This window comes from Pan troglodytes, chromosome 8 (assembly GCF_028858775.2).
Source record: "Pan troglodytes isolate AG18354 chromosome 8, NHGRI_mPanTro3-v2.0_pri, whole genome shotgun sequence".
Classification (NCBI taxonomy): Eukaryota; Metazoa; Chordata; class Mammalia; order Primates; family Hominidae; genus Pan; species Pan troglodytes.
In genome coordinates, this window is record NC_072406.2 from 111,928,145 (window position 1) to 111,945,332 (window position 17,188).

Sequence of the window (17,188 nt, forward strand, 5' to 3'; positions counted from 1 at the left end):
TGGTTTGACCTTAATAAAATCATGAGTTTTCTGAGCCCCAGTTTATCTAACTATAAAATGAGGATAATCATACCAATCTCATCTACCTCACAGGGAGACAATCTTGTGAAAGCATTTAGTGAGATTATTATGTTTAGTCCTAGTACTGGGAACATTTCCCAGCCCAGTTTCTCTCATATTTCTCCAAGGCTCTTGAGGTGTTGAGATAGCATTAGGCAAATATGGCCCAAAGGGAGAAGAGAGACCCACCCTTTGCATAAACCCATGTGTTGGTCAAACCAAATGCAAATTGAGAGCCTCAAGCTATCAGAAAATGAGTCTGGAGTTCAGGAAACCTTGGATGGACCAGAGGGAATACCTGGGTTCTGAAAAACTGAGCATAGTCACTGATATGCGACAAGTACCAGATCTGCAGAGGAAGGTCACCGGACAGGCAGCAGACTGATGAGAAGGCCTGAATGACAGGAGTGTGGTGACTTGCATTTATCCCCTAAGTGGCTGGCTTCAGAGAGCTCAGACCATGGGAAAGAGAAGGCCTCCCTGTCCTGGAGGGTGTAAAGAAAAGCTGGCAGATTTGGCAGGTAAAGAAGCAACAGGATCTTTTTAGATACAATTTATTGCATAAATAGCAAAAGCAAGATCAGCAAAGGTATCAGCTCCCTGCATTCCTGGTCCTCAGGATGACACTGAATCAAAAAGGGTCAGATGGTGGCTGGGCTCACACCTGTAATCCCAACACTTTGGAAGGCTGAGGCAGGCATATCACCTGAGGTTAGGAGTTTGAGACCAGCCTGGCCAACATGGTGAAACCCCATCTCTACTAAAGAAACAAAAATTAGCCAGGCATGGTGGCACACACCTGTAGTCCCAGCTACTCGAGAGGCTGAGGCACGAGAATCACTTGAACCTGGGAGGTGGAGGTTGCAGTGAGCCAAGATTGCACCCTTGCACTCCAGCCTGGGCGACAGAGTGAGACTCCATCTCAAAACAAAACAAAACGAATCAAAACAAAAGGGTCAGATGGCGATGCAATGTGAGCAGTGGGGTACTCTGTTTTTGAGGAGCTGATCCATGCAGCAGTTAAGTGGTTCTATAGTCTGCTTCTGTACCCTAAGGAGGGAACAGGCAGAAAGCCTAAGACTTCATCAGAGCCTGGGTGGCAATGAAAAACCATCTCATGACAGCCTCTTTGGAAGAGAGGGAAGTAGGTGAGAAACATCCTTGTAGAAGTGCCTCGAAATCTTCCCAAGTTCTCAAGTTCCAGGGACTGCAGGGTATTCTGCCAACACTTACCTCACCTGCCATTTAAGCTTTGGCTATCTGGCCTATGTGGAAGTGTGCAGGGTCCCCCTGATGCCATAGCCAGTTCCTCTTTAGAGGCTCCCAGGAGTGGCTTAGTTAGGATGCTGGGTGGGCATCAGGGCATAGACTTAGTTAAATAAGAGAAAGCCAGGGGCCTAGTTACCAGAACCAGATAGAAGTTAATTTTTTGTCTTAGAAGGCAGGAGGTAGTTTCTGGAATTAGGGCCAAAGACTGGCGAGAGACAGCAGAAGAGTTGAACTCCATGAGTTTGCTCAAGGACTGAAATAGAGCATCCACTTCCGTCTGTCTATGGTGGGATAGCTTCCAGGGCTGAGTTCGGTGGAGATTAGGAGATGCCAGCTGTGGCAAATAGAAAATCATGGACTAACGACAAAGTCAAAATCTCTCTGCTTGTGCTCATTACTGACTTTAATTCTTGAGATCCTTTGTGTCCTTCTCTAGGCCAGTGTTTCCACAGAGCGGCTAGAGAAGTACTTGGGAGGGGATGACTTGGACACATCTGCCATTCGACATGACGGCAATTTTGGTAAATAAATTTGGAAGTTGCTTCCCAAACTTATTCGCAGTACTGGTGCCAGAATTTTGATAATACAAGAGCTTAGTAGCAGCAAACTGAGAGAGAGTGTGGAGATTTGTCTTGAGCCTATGCTTGCATAAGATACAAACTGTTCTTACTTGAATTATGTTTACACTTAGAGCAGATTGCTCAACTAGATTGCTAAGTAAAGCTGGGCCAGCTCTTCTGAGGATAAGCAGGGAATCCTGCAAAAGATCCAGAAAGCAGAAGTCAGGATAGAGCCAAGTGTGTGGGATTGGGAAGGTAGCCTGGAGTGAAAGAATACTCAGATTCTGAAGGTTTAAAGATTGGGGGCCAGCCATGGCCAGAGTGGGCATAGGACTGGAATCCATAGTGGGGAGGATTTATATATGGAGGTGGAATTCATACAAGGGGACTGGGCAACAGAGGGCCTGAGAGTATACCCAGAGTATCCATAGGTCAGGAATCTGGGCTACCAGTAGGCTTGGGAGTTCTGAATAAAAAAGGACTTTAGCCGGGTGCGGTGGCTCACGCCTGTAATCCCAGCATTTTGGAAGGCCGAGGTGGGTGGATCACCTGAGGTCAGGAGTTCGAGACAAGCCTGACCAACATGGAGAAACCCTGTCTCTACTAAAAATACAAAATTAGCTGAGTGTGGTGGTGCATGCCTGTAATCCCAGCTACTCAGGAGGCTGAGGCAGGAGAATCACTTGAACCTGGGAGGCAGAGGTTGTGGTGAGCTGAGATTGTGCCATTGCACTCCAGCCTAGGCAACAAGAGTGAAACTCCATCTCAAAAAAAAAAAAGAAAAGGACTTTAGGCTGGATGCAGTGTCTCATACCTGTAATCCTCACCCTTTGGGAGGCTGAGATGGGCAGATTGCTTGAGTCCAAGAGTTCGAGCCTAGCCTGGGTGACATGGCGAAACCCTGTCTCTACTAAAAATACAAAAATTAGCGGGGCATGGTGGTGCATGCCTGTAGTCCCAGCTACCTGGAGGCTGAGGTAGGAGAATCTCGTGAGCCCGGAAAGTCAAGGCGGCAGTCAGCCAAGATTGCACCACTGCACTCCATCCTGGGTGACAAAGTGAGACCATGACTCAAAAAAAAAAAAAGGACTTCATATGCAGGCCACTTCTGGTCTCATGGTCTCATTCTAGGAGATTTCATTTGCCTCCTGTTAGCGTAGGAGCCAGCACTTAGCAGAAACAATCCTGGGAGCTGATGGAGAAAGCGGAGAGAGACACATGAGGGCAGACAGTCACGTGGGGACCTACATTGGACTAAAAGAGGGCTTTTTCTCAACAGACAAAGCCGTGCAGTTTTCTGAGGCCTCCTTTACCTGGGAACATGATTCGGAAGCCACAATCCGAGAGTGAGTTGCCTTCTTTCCATCCTAATGTTCTTTAGCATTCTCACTGCCTGGCCTATTCTCAGAAAATTCCGTGTAATAGAATACATGGGGAAATGAGCTATGTGCATGTCTTCGGTTAGATACTAGTGCAGGATAAACCCCTGGAGAGATGAGCTGAAAGCAAAGGTTCTCAGCCCCTTCCCCTGATAACTGCATTTGCCACGCTGCTTTCCTACTATGGGTCCATGAATATCCAGCTGTGATCCCATGAGGACATTTGTGTGTGCAGATTGTGGATGGAGGTAGTGCAGCATTGGCAGGTGGCCGGCATCTCTGGGTATGGTAGAAGACAAACACAAGAACCTGAATTCAGTATAAGTTCATTCATTCAAGAATAGCAATCAGGAACATTGGAATCTGGCTTCTCAGTGTGTATCTTCTGCACATAGTGTGTCTCTTAAGCACCATGTGTAATAGCACACCCAATTCATCCACTGAGCACAGCACACAGAGTACACCAGGAGGCTGAATAGGCCATACCTTTGTTTCTTCACAACTGAGCACATCTTACTGTCTCCTTACTATACTCCTGACTTCCCACTCCTCTATCTTGTTCCTACAGCCTTTAACATGGACTCCAGAGCTAGCCCCAGGATGAGTTGGGGCAGGAACACATGCTCTGAACCTTCCTAACCCAGAGTTTCCCTTTCCAGAGAGGAAACTGGGCAGGGCTTCCACTTCACTGTTATAGGTCTGGAAGAAATTCACCTCAATGCGCAGATTCAGAAAGACTGTGAACAAGTTCCTAATGTTCCTAATGTTCTAGAAACTCAAATAACAGGGCTGGCACACACAGTTTCCGGGAACCTATCCCATTGTGGGCCCCTACTCAGCCAGATACAGTCAAATATTTAGGAGAAGGGCCAGGGAATCTACGTTCAGCAAATGTTCCAGGTGACACATTTAGTACCTAATTTGGGAAATGTTAATCTAGTCCAATGCCATTAGTAAGAAAGGAGGGGTCCTTAGTCCAAAGGAAGTGACCTTCCAAGATAACATAGACCAGCAGTGTCAGGGTTGGGACTTGAACCAAGCCAGGTCTCCAGGCCTCCACTAGGGTCTTGTTCAATGGGTAACCATGTTAGTTCTAGGAGAATTTTATCATTGGAAATGCACATTTGTCACAAACAGCTTATAGATGAGTTGGATAAATTAGGGCTCATTAGGGCTCATTCTCTCTAGCCTTTTAGAGCTAAGAAAAGAAAAAGAAAAAGTATTAAAGAAGCACTTTGGGGTCTTGTATATCCAAGGCAAATTTTCCAATCTTGAGGGGAAATCTCCTAATACCAGACTTCATGGAGACTCAGAGAAGTGACTTGAACTACTCTTCAATACCCAACCCCTGCTATCTCCTTCAAAGACATTCCTCTCTTTCAGTGTGAACCTGGACATTATGGCAGGCCAACTTGTGGCTGTGATAGGCCCTGTCGGCTCTGGGAAATCCTCCTTGATATCAGCCATGCTGGGAGAAATGGAAAATGTCCACGGGCACATCACCATCAAGGTGAGAGGGAATGCCAATGCAAAAGCCTCTGACTCCCGAATGTCAGCAGCTTCGTGCTTTTGCCTCACTGGGGAGAAGGCACTGAGGGCTAGTAGGTGAGGTCTTGGAGACATCCGATAGATTTGTGGACTGTGATTCTCCTTCCCATTTCAGCTTTATATAATCAGTTGCTGGGGGTAAGATTTGGGAATCTGCATTTTTAATGAGCTCTAAAGGTGATTCTCATATGCATACTACAGTGTGAAAACTGCTGATTAGAGATGTCTTCCTTCAAAATATAGGCATTTCTGGCCAGGCACGGTGGCTCACACCTATAATCCCAGCACTTTGAGAGGCCGAGGCAGGCGGATCACCTGAGGTCAGGAGTTCGATACCAGCCTGGTCAACATGGTGAAACCCTGTCTCTACTAAAAATACAAAATTAGCCGGGTGTGGTGGCATGTGCCTGTTATCCCAGCTACTTGGGAGGCTGAGGCATGAGAATCACTTGGGCCCAGGAGGGCTGCAGTGAGCCAAGATCATGCCACTGCACTCCAGCCTGAGTGACAGAGAGAGACTCTGTCTCAAAAAAAAAAAAGTATAGGCATTTCTGCTTTATCTATGTATTTGTTTCTGAAAAATCATGCATCCTGCAAAACTGTACAATAAAAATAACAGGACCTAGGGGAAAAGAATTGTAATAGATCACTAAAAACTTATATAACTTTGTAACCAAACTACCAACAGAAACAATACCAACCATAACAGTAATATCAAGACCAATAAAAACAGTAGATTGTACAATCATCACTGGCATTTGCACCCAACATTGCAATTACTCTTGGGCCTCTCTCTTCCTCCTTTGAGAGCTAAATCTTTGATGGCATTTGCTTCCAAAATAAAAATCTGGTGTAGGGTGTTGTCTTCTTCATCAATTTTGTATATATATATATGTATGTGTACATATATACACACATATACACATATATGTGTACATATATACACACATATACACATATGTGTGTACATATATACACACATATACACATATGTGTGTACATATATACACACATATACACATATGTGTATATATATACACATACACATGTACACATATATGTGTATATATACACATATATGTGTATATATACACATACACATGTACACATATATGTGTATATATACACATATATGTGTATATATACATATATACACATATATGTGTATATATACACATATATGTGTATATACACATATATACACACGTGTATATATACACGTATATATACGTATACACATGTATATATACACACGTATATATACGTATACACATGTATATATACACACGTACATATACATATATGTGTATATACACACGTGTGTATGTGTGCACATATGTGTGTGTACACATATGTACACACACATGTGTGTACACATATGTACACACACATATGTGTGTACACACACACGTATGTATGTACACACACGTATGTGTGTACACACACACATATGTGTGTACACACACGTATGTATGTACACACACACGTATGTGTGTACATATATGTATACACACGTATGTGTATGTGTGTACATATATGTATACACACGTATGTGTATGTGTGTACATATATGTATACACACGTATGTGTATGTGTGTACATATATGTATACACACGTATGTGTATGTGTGTACATATATGTATACACACGTATGTGTATGTGTGTACATATATGTATAAACACGTATGTGTATGTGTGTACATATATGTATACACACATATACACACGTATGTGTATGTGTGTACATATATGTATACACACATATACACACGTATGTGTATGTGTGTACATATATGTATACACACATATACACACGTATGTGTATGTGTGTACATATATGTATACACACATATACACACGCATGTGTATGTGTGTACATATATGTATACACACATATACACACGCATGTGTATGTGTGTACATATATGTATACACACATATACACACGCATGTGTATGTGTGTACATATATGTATACACACATATACACACGCATGTGTATGTGTGTACATATATGTATACACACATATACACATGTATATACATATATACACACACATATATACACATATATGTGTATACATGTATATACACATGTGTGTGTAAGTATATACACATATATGTGTGTATATGTATATACACACATATATGTGTGTGCATATGTATATACACATATATGTGTGTATATATATGTATATATATGTGTGTGTGTGTATGTATATATATTTTGAGACAGAGTCTCACTCTGTCACTCAGGCTGGAGTGCAATAGCACAATTTCAGCTCACTGCAACCTCCACCTCCTGGGTTCAAGCAATTCTCCTGCCTCAGCCTCCCAAATAGCTGGGATTACAGGTGTGTGCCACCATGCCCCACTAACTTTTTTTTTTTTACTTTAAGTTCCAGGATACATTTGCAGAACGTGTAGGTTTGTTACATAGGTGTACGTGTGCCATGGTGGTTTGCTGCACCTATTGACCTGTCATCTAGGTTCCCTCCCCTCGCCCCTCACTCCCCAACAGGCCCTGGTGTGTGTTGTTCCCTTCCCTGTATCCATGTGTTCTCCCTGTTCAACTCCCACTTATAAGTGAGAACAAGCAGTGTTTGGTTTTCTGTTCCTGTGTTAGTTTGCTGAGGATGATGCTTCTAGCTTCATCCATGTCCCTACAAAGGACATGATCTCATTCCTTTTTATGGCTGCATAGTATTCCATGGTATATATGTGCCACATTTTCTTTATACAGTCTATCATTGATGATGCCCGGCTAATTTTTGTACTTTTAGTAGAGGCGGGGTTTTGCCATGTTGGCCAGGCTGGTCTCAAACTCCTGGCCTCAAGTGATCCATCTGCCTCAGTCTCCCAAAGTGCTGGGATTATATGGGTAAGCCACTGGGACTGGCTAATTATGATTTTTTTTTAACAGAGGAAAACGTTTTCATGGCATCTTCATCAGTACTCTGAACTTTTCCAGAGAGCTAAATTTAGGGAAAATTATAGTTATTTTTGAATTGTTACCACTACTTGTACCAAACAGAGGAGTATCTATAGATTTTCAGCTTTTTTTCTTAAGATCTTCATATATATATTGCTAAGGGTTTCTTTTTAAGTATGAGAATGCTTCCTCCAATTGATTTATATTGACCTGTTTGAAAAAAAAATGTAAGAACCAGCTGTTCTACCATATACTGACATCATTTCCTGATTTAGCAATCACTAATGAACTAATCTGCAATTTAAAAAACATGCGCTATAGCAGAGCAGGCTACAGATTTAAGTCTGTCTTCTAACTCCTTTTGGGAAGCTTTTTTCTTGCTAACTCATAACTGGGTTCTTCCTCAAACACAGGCCTTTGTTGGTCTCCATTTCTGGTTTTGTTTTTTTTTTTTTTTGAGACGGAGTCTCAGTCTGTCACCCAGGCTGGAGTGCAGTGGCGTGATCTCGGCTCACTGCAACCTCCACCTCCTGGGTTCAAGCAATTCTCTGCCTCAGCCTCCCAAGTATCTGGGATTACAGGCACGTGCCACCATGCCCGGCTAATTTTTGTATTTTTAGTAGAGACAGGGTTTCACCATCTTGGCCAGGCTGGTCTTGAACTCCTGACCTCGTGATCCACCTGCCTCAGCCTCCCAATGTGCTGGAATTACAGGCGTGAGCCACTGTGCCCGGCCTCCATCTCTGTTTTTTGTTTGTTTGTTTGTTTGAGATGGAGCCTCACTCTGTCTCCCAGGCTGGAGTGCAGTGGCCCAATCTCAGCTCACTGCAGCCTCTGCCTCCTGGGTTCAAGCGATTCTCCTGCCTCAGCCTCCCGAGTAGCTGGGATTACAGACTTGTGCCACCAAGCCCAGCTACTTTTTGTGTTTTTAGCAGAGATGGGGTTTTGCCATGTTGGCCAGGTTGGTCACTCCCGATCTCAGGTGATCCGCCCACTTCGGCCTCCCAAAGTGCTGGGATTACAAGCATGAGCCACCGCGCCCAGTTTCCATCTCTCTTTGGTTATAATCTTGCTTCTTAAGATGTCATCTATACCATGGGTCCCCAACCCCGTGGGCCTCAGACTGGTACTGTTCCATGGCCTGTTGGGAACCAGGCTACACAGGAGAAGGTGAGCGGCGAGCGAGCATTATCACCTGAGCTCCACCTCCTGTCAGATCAGCAGCAGCATTAGATTCTCATAGGACCACGAACCCTATTGTGAACTGCACATGCCAGGGATCTAGGTTGCATCTACTGCCTGATGATCTGAGGTGGAACAGTTTCATCCTGAAACCATCTCCCACCACCACCCCATCTATGGAAAAATTGTCTTCCACAAAACCGGTCCCTGGTGCCAAAAAGTTGAGGACCGCTGATCTATACCATTCCCTTGTCAGTGTTAGCCTTTCGTTGGTCCTAGTAAACTCAATTGGGTTTGACTAAAACCCTCTTCTAGAAGCAACACACACATTTATCATCTAATTTTCAGGATCATGGCTGAAAAACGATAGTCCAACAAAAGTGGGTGGGGCTTTTAATGGTGAAGAGGATATTGAGTCCTGAGAGTGGAATAACTACAAGCACGTGAATACATATCAGATCCTCAGTCATCCTGATGCACAGTTATTCAGATTTAAGCTCCATTTGTTTCTTCCCCTCTCCAGCCACCCCATCCTTCAACCCTGCGTTTCTGGAGGTGCAGCTGTAACATGATCTGATCCTTTTTCATCTAGGGCACCACTGCCTATGTCCCACAGCAGTCCTGGATTCAGAATGGCACCATAAAGGACAACATCCTTTTTGGAACAGAGTTTAATGAAAAGAGGTACCAGCAAGTACTGGAGGCCTGTGCTCTCCTCCCAGACTTGGAAATGCTGCCTGGAGGAGATTTGGCTGAGATTGGAGAGAAGGTACTTGGGATAACAAGGGATCTTCAAGGGTGAAGGCATATTGAAGAGAAAAAGTGAGGATGGTGGTGAAGAACTACACAGGGGTAATCTAGTTGATTAATTTAGGTAGTCATATTTGGAACAAACACCAGAAATCATGTGTTTGTACTAAGTGGCCACAATATTCCATGTAAATAACTCAGAATTTCAAACTTTCTGCTTGGAAACAGATACAGGAATTATGTAATTTAAATCAAAGATGATGAGGCAAAGGCCATGAGAAGTTAACAGTGACTGGCCCAAGGTTGATCTCACAGGTGGTAGGGCAGAAGTGGGACCAGAGCCTAGGAGTCCTGATTCTACTTCTGTATCAGTGAGGCCAGAGGAAGATTCTACTAATCTGCTTTGAACACTTAGATGTTTATTGTGAATTATCTTTTGATGTTATTAAAGGCCTTTCCTAAAAATAGACTTTTAGGGTTGGGCACAGTGGCTCACGCCTATAATCCTAGCACTTTGGGAGGCCAAGGTGGGTGGATCACCTGAGGTCAGGAGTTCAAGACCAGCTGACCAACAAGGTGAAACCCCATCTCAACTAAAAATACAAAAATTAGCCAGGTGTGGTGGCAGGCGCCTGTAGTCCCAGCTACTCGGGAGGCTGAGACAGGAGAATTGCTTGAACCAGGGAGGCAGAAGTTGCAGTGAGCTGAGATTGCGCCACTGCACTCCAGCCTAGGAGATGGAGCAAGACTCCATCTCAAAAAAAAAAAAAGATTTTTAATGACTGTATTGTATTTATTATATAGATCTAGCATAATTTATTTTGAAACCTCTAAATAAAGACCCTGCATATTTAGGATGTTTTCATCCTCCCTCCCCATTACTAGAAATAAATGTAGCAATCTTGGGGAACAAAAATCTTGAGATGTTAGAAGATTAATGAAGATACAGCTCTGGAGTAATTTTGTTCATTAATTAGCATATGCTTATTGAGCACCTACTATGTGCCAAACACTGTTTTAAGTTCTGGAATTACATCCATGAACAAAATAGAAAAAACCTCTGCTCTACATTGTCACAGGGTGACAAGCAACAAAACTATTAAATAAGTAAATTATCTGATAAAAAGTGGTAAGTTGGCCATATCTAATTATTAGGCCTAAAGTTATTTATTTGAATCAGTTCTTTATTTGTATAAAGGAACTTGTAAGATTTTTAACCCCTTGACACCTTATTGAGACAAATTTCTTCCTTTTACCCCTCCCTATTAGATTCTGTGAAGGTGGATCTAGGGAGTAGTGCTTAATATGAATTATTTTCTTCTTCAGGGTATAAATCTTAGTGGGGGTCAGAAGCAGCGGATCAGCCTGGCCAGAGCTACCTACCAAAATTTAGACATCTATCTTCTAGATGACCCCCTGTCTGCGGTGGATGCTCATGTAGGAAAACATATTTTTAATAAGGTCTTGGGCCCCAATGGCCTGTTGAAAGGCAAGGTGAGAAATCATTGAACATGATGAAGATATAAAGGTGGGGTGGGAGGGAGAGGGGAGGACATGTCTGGCAAGTAAGACAGGGAAGATGGTGGACATATGGTAATCAACACAACTTCATATTATTTTTATAGACTCGACTCTTGGTTACACATAGCATGCACTTTCTTCCTCAAGTGGATGAGATTGTAGTTCTGGGGAATGGCACAATTGTAGAGAAAGGATCCTACAGTGCTCTCCTGGCCAAAAAAGGAGAGTTTGCTAAGAATCTGAAGACATTTCTAAGGCATACAGGCCCTGAAGAGGAAGCCACAGGTATGTAAGAAGGACTGGGACAAGATAGAACTTGGGCCATGGGTGGAATGGTAAACCAATATCTAATTCCTGAACTGCTCAGTATCCAGTGAACTAGATTGGGAAGCAAACTACCCAGAGATTCAAACTCTGCTTTCTGGGTTCTGAGTCTCTTTGAGGAAACATAGAAATTGAAACTCTATGCCTGGGCCAAACTGGTGACTTATCCTGCTCATCTGATGTCTGACACACAATCAAAGGACACTCTTTAGAAGGGTACAACTGAAAGTCTGAGTGAGTAACCCTTGTGGAAGAAACACCAGTGGCACAACGGTCCCTCTTTTAGGGATGCCATGTTCCTATTGACTCTAGTCACACATGTCACCCCATCTACCCCAAATCCATTAAAACCACTTCCTCAACAGCTTCATGGGTTGGCACTATTAGTGTACTGCTAAATTCTTGGTAGATCCTAACAAAGGGATTTTGATTAATATACCAAAACCACTGGGTGTTTGAACCAGAAAAAAATTATGGCAGTTGCGTAGTCTCAGAGTATACCATAGCAACAGCCTCTAATATCACCACCATTGGGTTCACCAGTTAGCCCCAGTCAGCAGTGGAGCTCTGTTTACTGTGACCCTTCCCAAGGACCTGCCAACAGCAGTCCTGTGCATTGGTCTGGTTATCACCCTCAGGTGGTTGTCACCAGCAGGAGTTCAGGTCTGAGAAAGCCAGGGCAGAAGGCTGTAGAGGCATTCCAGAAATCAGTCAGATGAGGGAGTAGCTACACAGCCTACAAGTGACAGCATGTTCTGACCATGAGGTGAGGACAAGTAATGGTTTAAAACCACCCTGGGAGGGCCAGGCACGATGGCTCACGCCTGTAATCCCAGCACTTTGGGAGGCTGTGGCGGGTGGATCACCTGAGGTCAGGAGTTCGAGACCAGCCTGACCAACATGGAGAAACCCCATCTCTACTAAAAATACAAAATTAGCCGGGCATGGTGGCGCATGCCTGTAATCCCAGCTACTTGGGAGGCTGAGGCAGGAGAATTGCTTGAACCCAGGAGGCAGAGGTTGCGGTGAGCTGAGATCGTGCCATTGCACTCCAGCCTGGGCAACAAGAGTGAAACTCTATCTCACACACACACACACACACACACACACACACAAAACACAACAACAACAAGAAAACCACCCTGAGAAGCCCAAGAGTTTGAAAGAAAAATCTAAGCCAGGGCTGGATGTGGTGGTTCACACCTGTAATCCCAGCCCTTTGGAGGCCAAGGTGGAAGGATCACTGGAGCCCAGGAGTTTGAGACCACCCTGGGCTATATAGTGAAACCCCATCTCTGCTCAAAAAAGACAGAAGAAAAATCTAAATCAGGAAGTCTGTAGCTTTGGAGGGAGAAGGCGGGAACAAAGAACAGGATGGTGTAGGTGACAGGAATTGGGAGCCAGGCCAGGAGAGTGGGGCAGGAGTATCAGGGACCAGCAGAAAGGAGCGATTGAAAGCTTTGCATCAGCCTTTATGTGCTCCAGGTAGTAGCGTGGAGAAAACAAAAAGCACCTGCCTGGAATGGAGGGTGAAGTTCCCAAGGAAAGAACAGTGTCTAATGCTAGAGTTCTCTGAGTTATTGCTCAGTCAACCACATCACCACGGTTACCGTAAGAAAATTGGGCAGTTTTCCCATGCTAATGGTAAACATTTTTTTCTGATTAGCCTGGATCTGAGTTTCTGGATTCTGTTATAAACCCCTTCTCCTTTGAAGAATCCTGTCTTTAATGTGCAAAGAACAGTTTGCAAAACATCCCCGTAAGCCCTTTTTCTGGTGAACACTGAGAGAACATTTCTGAGCAGTTTTGTAAGCTCCAGAGCCTAGGATGCTGCTGTGTTGGCCCTGGGATCTGGGACTTGGTGGAATGAAGAGAAGGGCAGGAGGGCAAGGTGAGCTGCACTGAGATTGGTTCTGTGTATGATTTTCCTAATTAGCTGCCTTAACAACACATCACAAACTGAATGGCCACACATTTCCGGAGGCTAGAAGGGCAAAATCAAGGTGTCAGCAGGATTAGTTCTTTCTTAAGGTGTTAGGCAATAATCTGTTCAAGGCCTCTCGCCTAGCTTCCGGTGGTTTGGTGATCTTTGTTGTTGCTGTTTGTTGTGGTTGTTCTTCCTATTTGTTTGTTTCATTTCCTGAACTAATTCTGTTAAGTCTGTATTCTTTGTCATTGTCATGTGTGACCACTGAAGTCTATTTGGTTGGCTTAGTGGTCAGCTAGTGATTAGACAGATACTCCCTTAATTGCTTGGAAACAATAAGTGTCTCAGCCTTTGCTGAGAGGTTCTGTGTGTGTGTTGTGGGTGGTGGGGAGCATGTCTTCAGCACTCCAGCAATTTACATCTCTGCCTTAGCCTTCACTTCCTGCTTATACAGAGCCACATAGTCAGCCGGAAGTGAAAACTTAGAGCCCTCTTCCGTGTTTCCTGGACATGTGCACAGCTCTGCATGTGTAGGTGGCATTCTAGATTGCTGGGAATATATCAGAGAGATCAGAGCCCCTGTGAGCATCTTATTCCCCAGCTTTTCCTTTTAAGTTTTTGGTCAGCTTCTTATTTGCCCCAAGTGTTATCACCACCTCAGGCAGCTGCTGTGATGTTAAATAATTGCTGCTGGTTTTTTGAGCTAGCTCAGTGTTAGGTCAAATAGGCCCTATAAATGGGGGTTTTCAGAGAATTCCAGATAGATGAGATGAGGTCAGTTCTCCAGGGATGGGGCTTTTGGGAGCATTCTGAACCCACTCTGCCCCCTCCAGTGGCTGCTAGGCTGCTGGTTTTCATGGCTACTATGATTGTATGGCTGTTAGTTTTCTAGGTTATAGCAGCCAAGGAGAGGGGGGACAGAAATAGGGTAAGTTAAACTGCCACAAAACTTACTGTTCTTACTAAGTTTCAGCTCTTCAAAAACACAAATGCTTCTGGGATTGTTGCAAGCCTTTGGTTAATTTCAGAGCTCTGAAAAAGTTGACTTTGACCATTTTTTTATCATTATTCTCATTGCTTTTATGGAGGAGTAGATATCTGGAGGTTCCTATTCTACCATCCCCACTGATGCCCACACTGTGTCTTATATTTTATTTTATTTTCAGGGTTGTCTTTTAAGCGATTTAAATTAATATAAGTTTGTTAAATTATTTGAATTTCAAGATGAGCATTTTCTTTTCTTTTCTGAGAGAGTCTCACTCTGTTGCCCAGGCTGGAGTACATTGGCACAATCATGGCTCACCTTCAACCTCCTGTGTTCAAGTGATCCTCTCACCTCAGCCTCCCAAGTAGCTGGGACCACAGGCATGCACCATCACACCCTGCTAATTTTTAAATTTTTGTAGACATAGAGTTTGCCTATGTTGCCCAAGGTGGTCTCAAACTCCTGGGCTGAAGTGATCCTCCCACCTTGGCCTCCCAAAGGGCTGGGATTACAGGTGTGGGCCACCACGCCTGGTCAAGATGAGCATTTTCAATTTACAATCACTTCTTTAGTCAATTCTGAGAGTGTGACTCTTCTATTTGTCTACCATAATCCTTAAAAGCTCTTTCCTCCTCCAAAGGAACCTGGGCATTTCTAGGAATTTTCTTCTCCATTTTGACCATTTTCTCTTCCAGTGGAATATTAAATCATCTCTCCTTTATCCTGATATTTCTTAATAACAAGATGTACTAATAACTATTTATGGAGTATTTATGGAGTAAAGTATTCCATGCTGTATGTACATCTGGGATCCCTTGCTGAAACCAGCAAGATCAGAGGAGGCTTCTCTCTCCTTGTTCATAGGACTGACAGGGATCTATGCAGCTCTTTCCCTAACCTCTACTGTGTCTCCCTAGTCCATGATGGCAGTGAAGAAGAAGACGATGACTATGGGCTGATATCCAGTGTGGAAGAGATCCCCGAAGATGCAGCCTCCATAACCATGAGAAGAGAGAACAGCTTTCGTCGAACGCTTAGCCGCAGGTTGGCCATCTATTCAGCTGGCAGCCCTCATCAGCTCTATATTTCCACTTGATCTTTTTCTTTTTCTTCCTGGGCTTTTCCTGTGAGGGTTAACACCATGGACACTCCAAGCTCTACCTTTGTTTCTTTGTTGTGGGGATGGGGAAAGATCGGGGTTGTGTCAGTTTCCCCTGGTCATCTGCCCTGAAATGCGCTTTGATGCCAGCTGAGTGACTGTGACATCTGCTTGTAAGAAGATCCTTGGGAATCGCCTGCATGCTCAGGGAAGCTTCCCTCTCTCAGTTCTAGGTCCAGTGGCAGGCATCTGAAGTCCCTGAGAAACTCCTTGAAAACTCGGAATGTGAATAGCCTGAAGGAAGACGAAGAACTAGTGAAAGGACAAAAACTAATTAAGAAGGAATTCATAGAAACTGGAAAGGTGAACACCACACAGAAAAGTAGCATTTGAGGTGTTATAAGGTTTAGAACCCAAAATTTTTAACGTTCAGTGAAAATTGAACGCATACTCACAGGAGCAATATGTCCTCTGTCCTTTGCAAATCTTCAGACTCTTATTAACCTGTTAGCAGAGGCTGTGGGCTTTCTACCACGTCATATTTCCATAAAGAATGCTATGTTTCCTGTGAATGTCCTCATCCTACACTTCATGAGTGTTTGATTCCATTCTGATGTTTGGAGGAACAGGAAAACTCAGACCTAGAGCACATAATTCAAATTAATGAAATTTAACCACAAATTTCAAGGTCGGCAGTAGAACCCCATCATCTGTTCCACTCTGATTTTTTGTTTGTGTGTTTATTTTAGATACAGGGTCTCACTATGTTGCCCAGGCTGGACTAAAACCTCAGGGCTCAAGAGATTCTCCCACGCCAGCCTTCTGAGTAGCTGGGACTACAGGGGCATGCTACCATGTCTGGCTTGTCCCAATCTGTTTTTATATCTTCTCCTCTTAAATGCCTTTAGCTTTGATGATTATTTACCCTGCATTGTATTTCAGCATTGTTCTATTATACTTCCTGGCACAGTGCAGAAATGGTGACCACAGACTACCAAATTTTGCTACCTGCTACCCATGCTCCCAGGGGACTCCACTTCTCCTTGTGGTTGGCATTCTAGGTGATTCCTTATCAAAAGCCATTAGGGAGTTCTACTAATATTGAGGTGGGGACTTTGCAGGTGAAGTTCTCCATCTACCTGGAGTACCTACAAGCAATAGGATTGTTTTCGATATTCTTCATCATCCTTGCGTTTGTGATGAATTCTGTGGCTTTTATTGGATCCAACCTCTGGCTCAGTGCTTGGACCAGTGACTCTAAAATCTTCAATAGCACCGACTATCCAGCATCTCAGAGGGACATGAGAGTTGGAGTCTACGGAGCTCTGGGATTAGCCCAAGGTATGTCTGATGGCTATGACATCTTACAGAATCTGTCTGGACCCTGTACTTTTCCTGGACTCAGGAATGCATTTGCCATTATGTCCTGGGCACAAGTCTTCAGGGATTCCTGTGCATGGTGCTGACAAAACTGCTTCCATCTCTAGGTATATTTGTGTTCATAGCACATTTCTGGAGTGCCTTTGGTTTCGTCCATGCATCAAATATCTTGCACAAGCAACTGCTGAACAATATCCTTCGAGCACCTATGAGATTTTTTGACACAACACCCACAGGCCGGATCGTGAACAGGTTTGCCGGCGTAAGTATCT

The 17,188-nt window shown here is 43.8% G+C and overlaps 1 protein-coding gene across 7 annotated transcripts in view; it reads left to right on the forward strand.

The window, feature by feature from the left end:
* ABCC2 (ATP binding cassette subfamily C member 2) overlaps positions 1-17,188 on the forward strand; it is a 70,781-nt gene that overhangs the window by 36,693 nt on the left and 16,900 nt on the right. For all 7 annotated transcript variants that reach the window (XR_010146678.1, XM_054659853.2, XM_063781042.1 and 4 more), the window contains 10 exons: positions 1,766-1,850; positions 3,169-3,235; positions 4,652-4,778; positions 9,523-9,699; positions 11,007-11,174; positions 11,306-11,486; positions 15,355-15,481; positions 15,764-15,899; positions 16,658-16,877; positions 17,024-17,178. Coding sequence is in view for 6 of the 7 variants with exons in the window: in XM_054659853.2 (XP_054515828.1) it covers positions 1,766-1,850; positions 3,169-3,235; positions 4,652-4,778; positions 9,523-9,699; positions 11,007-11,174; positions 11,306-11,486; positions 15,355-15,481; positions 15,764-15,899; positions 16,658-16,877; positions 17,024-17,178 (1,443 nt within the window). In the remaining variant the exon portion in view is untranslated. The remainder of the gene's footprint in view (positions 1-1,765; positions 1,851-3,168; positions 3,236-4,651; positions 4,779-9,522; positions 9,700-11,006; positions 11,175-11,305; positions 11,487-15,354; positions 15,482-15,763; positions 15,900-16,657; positions 16,878-17,023; positions 17,179-17,188) is intronic.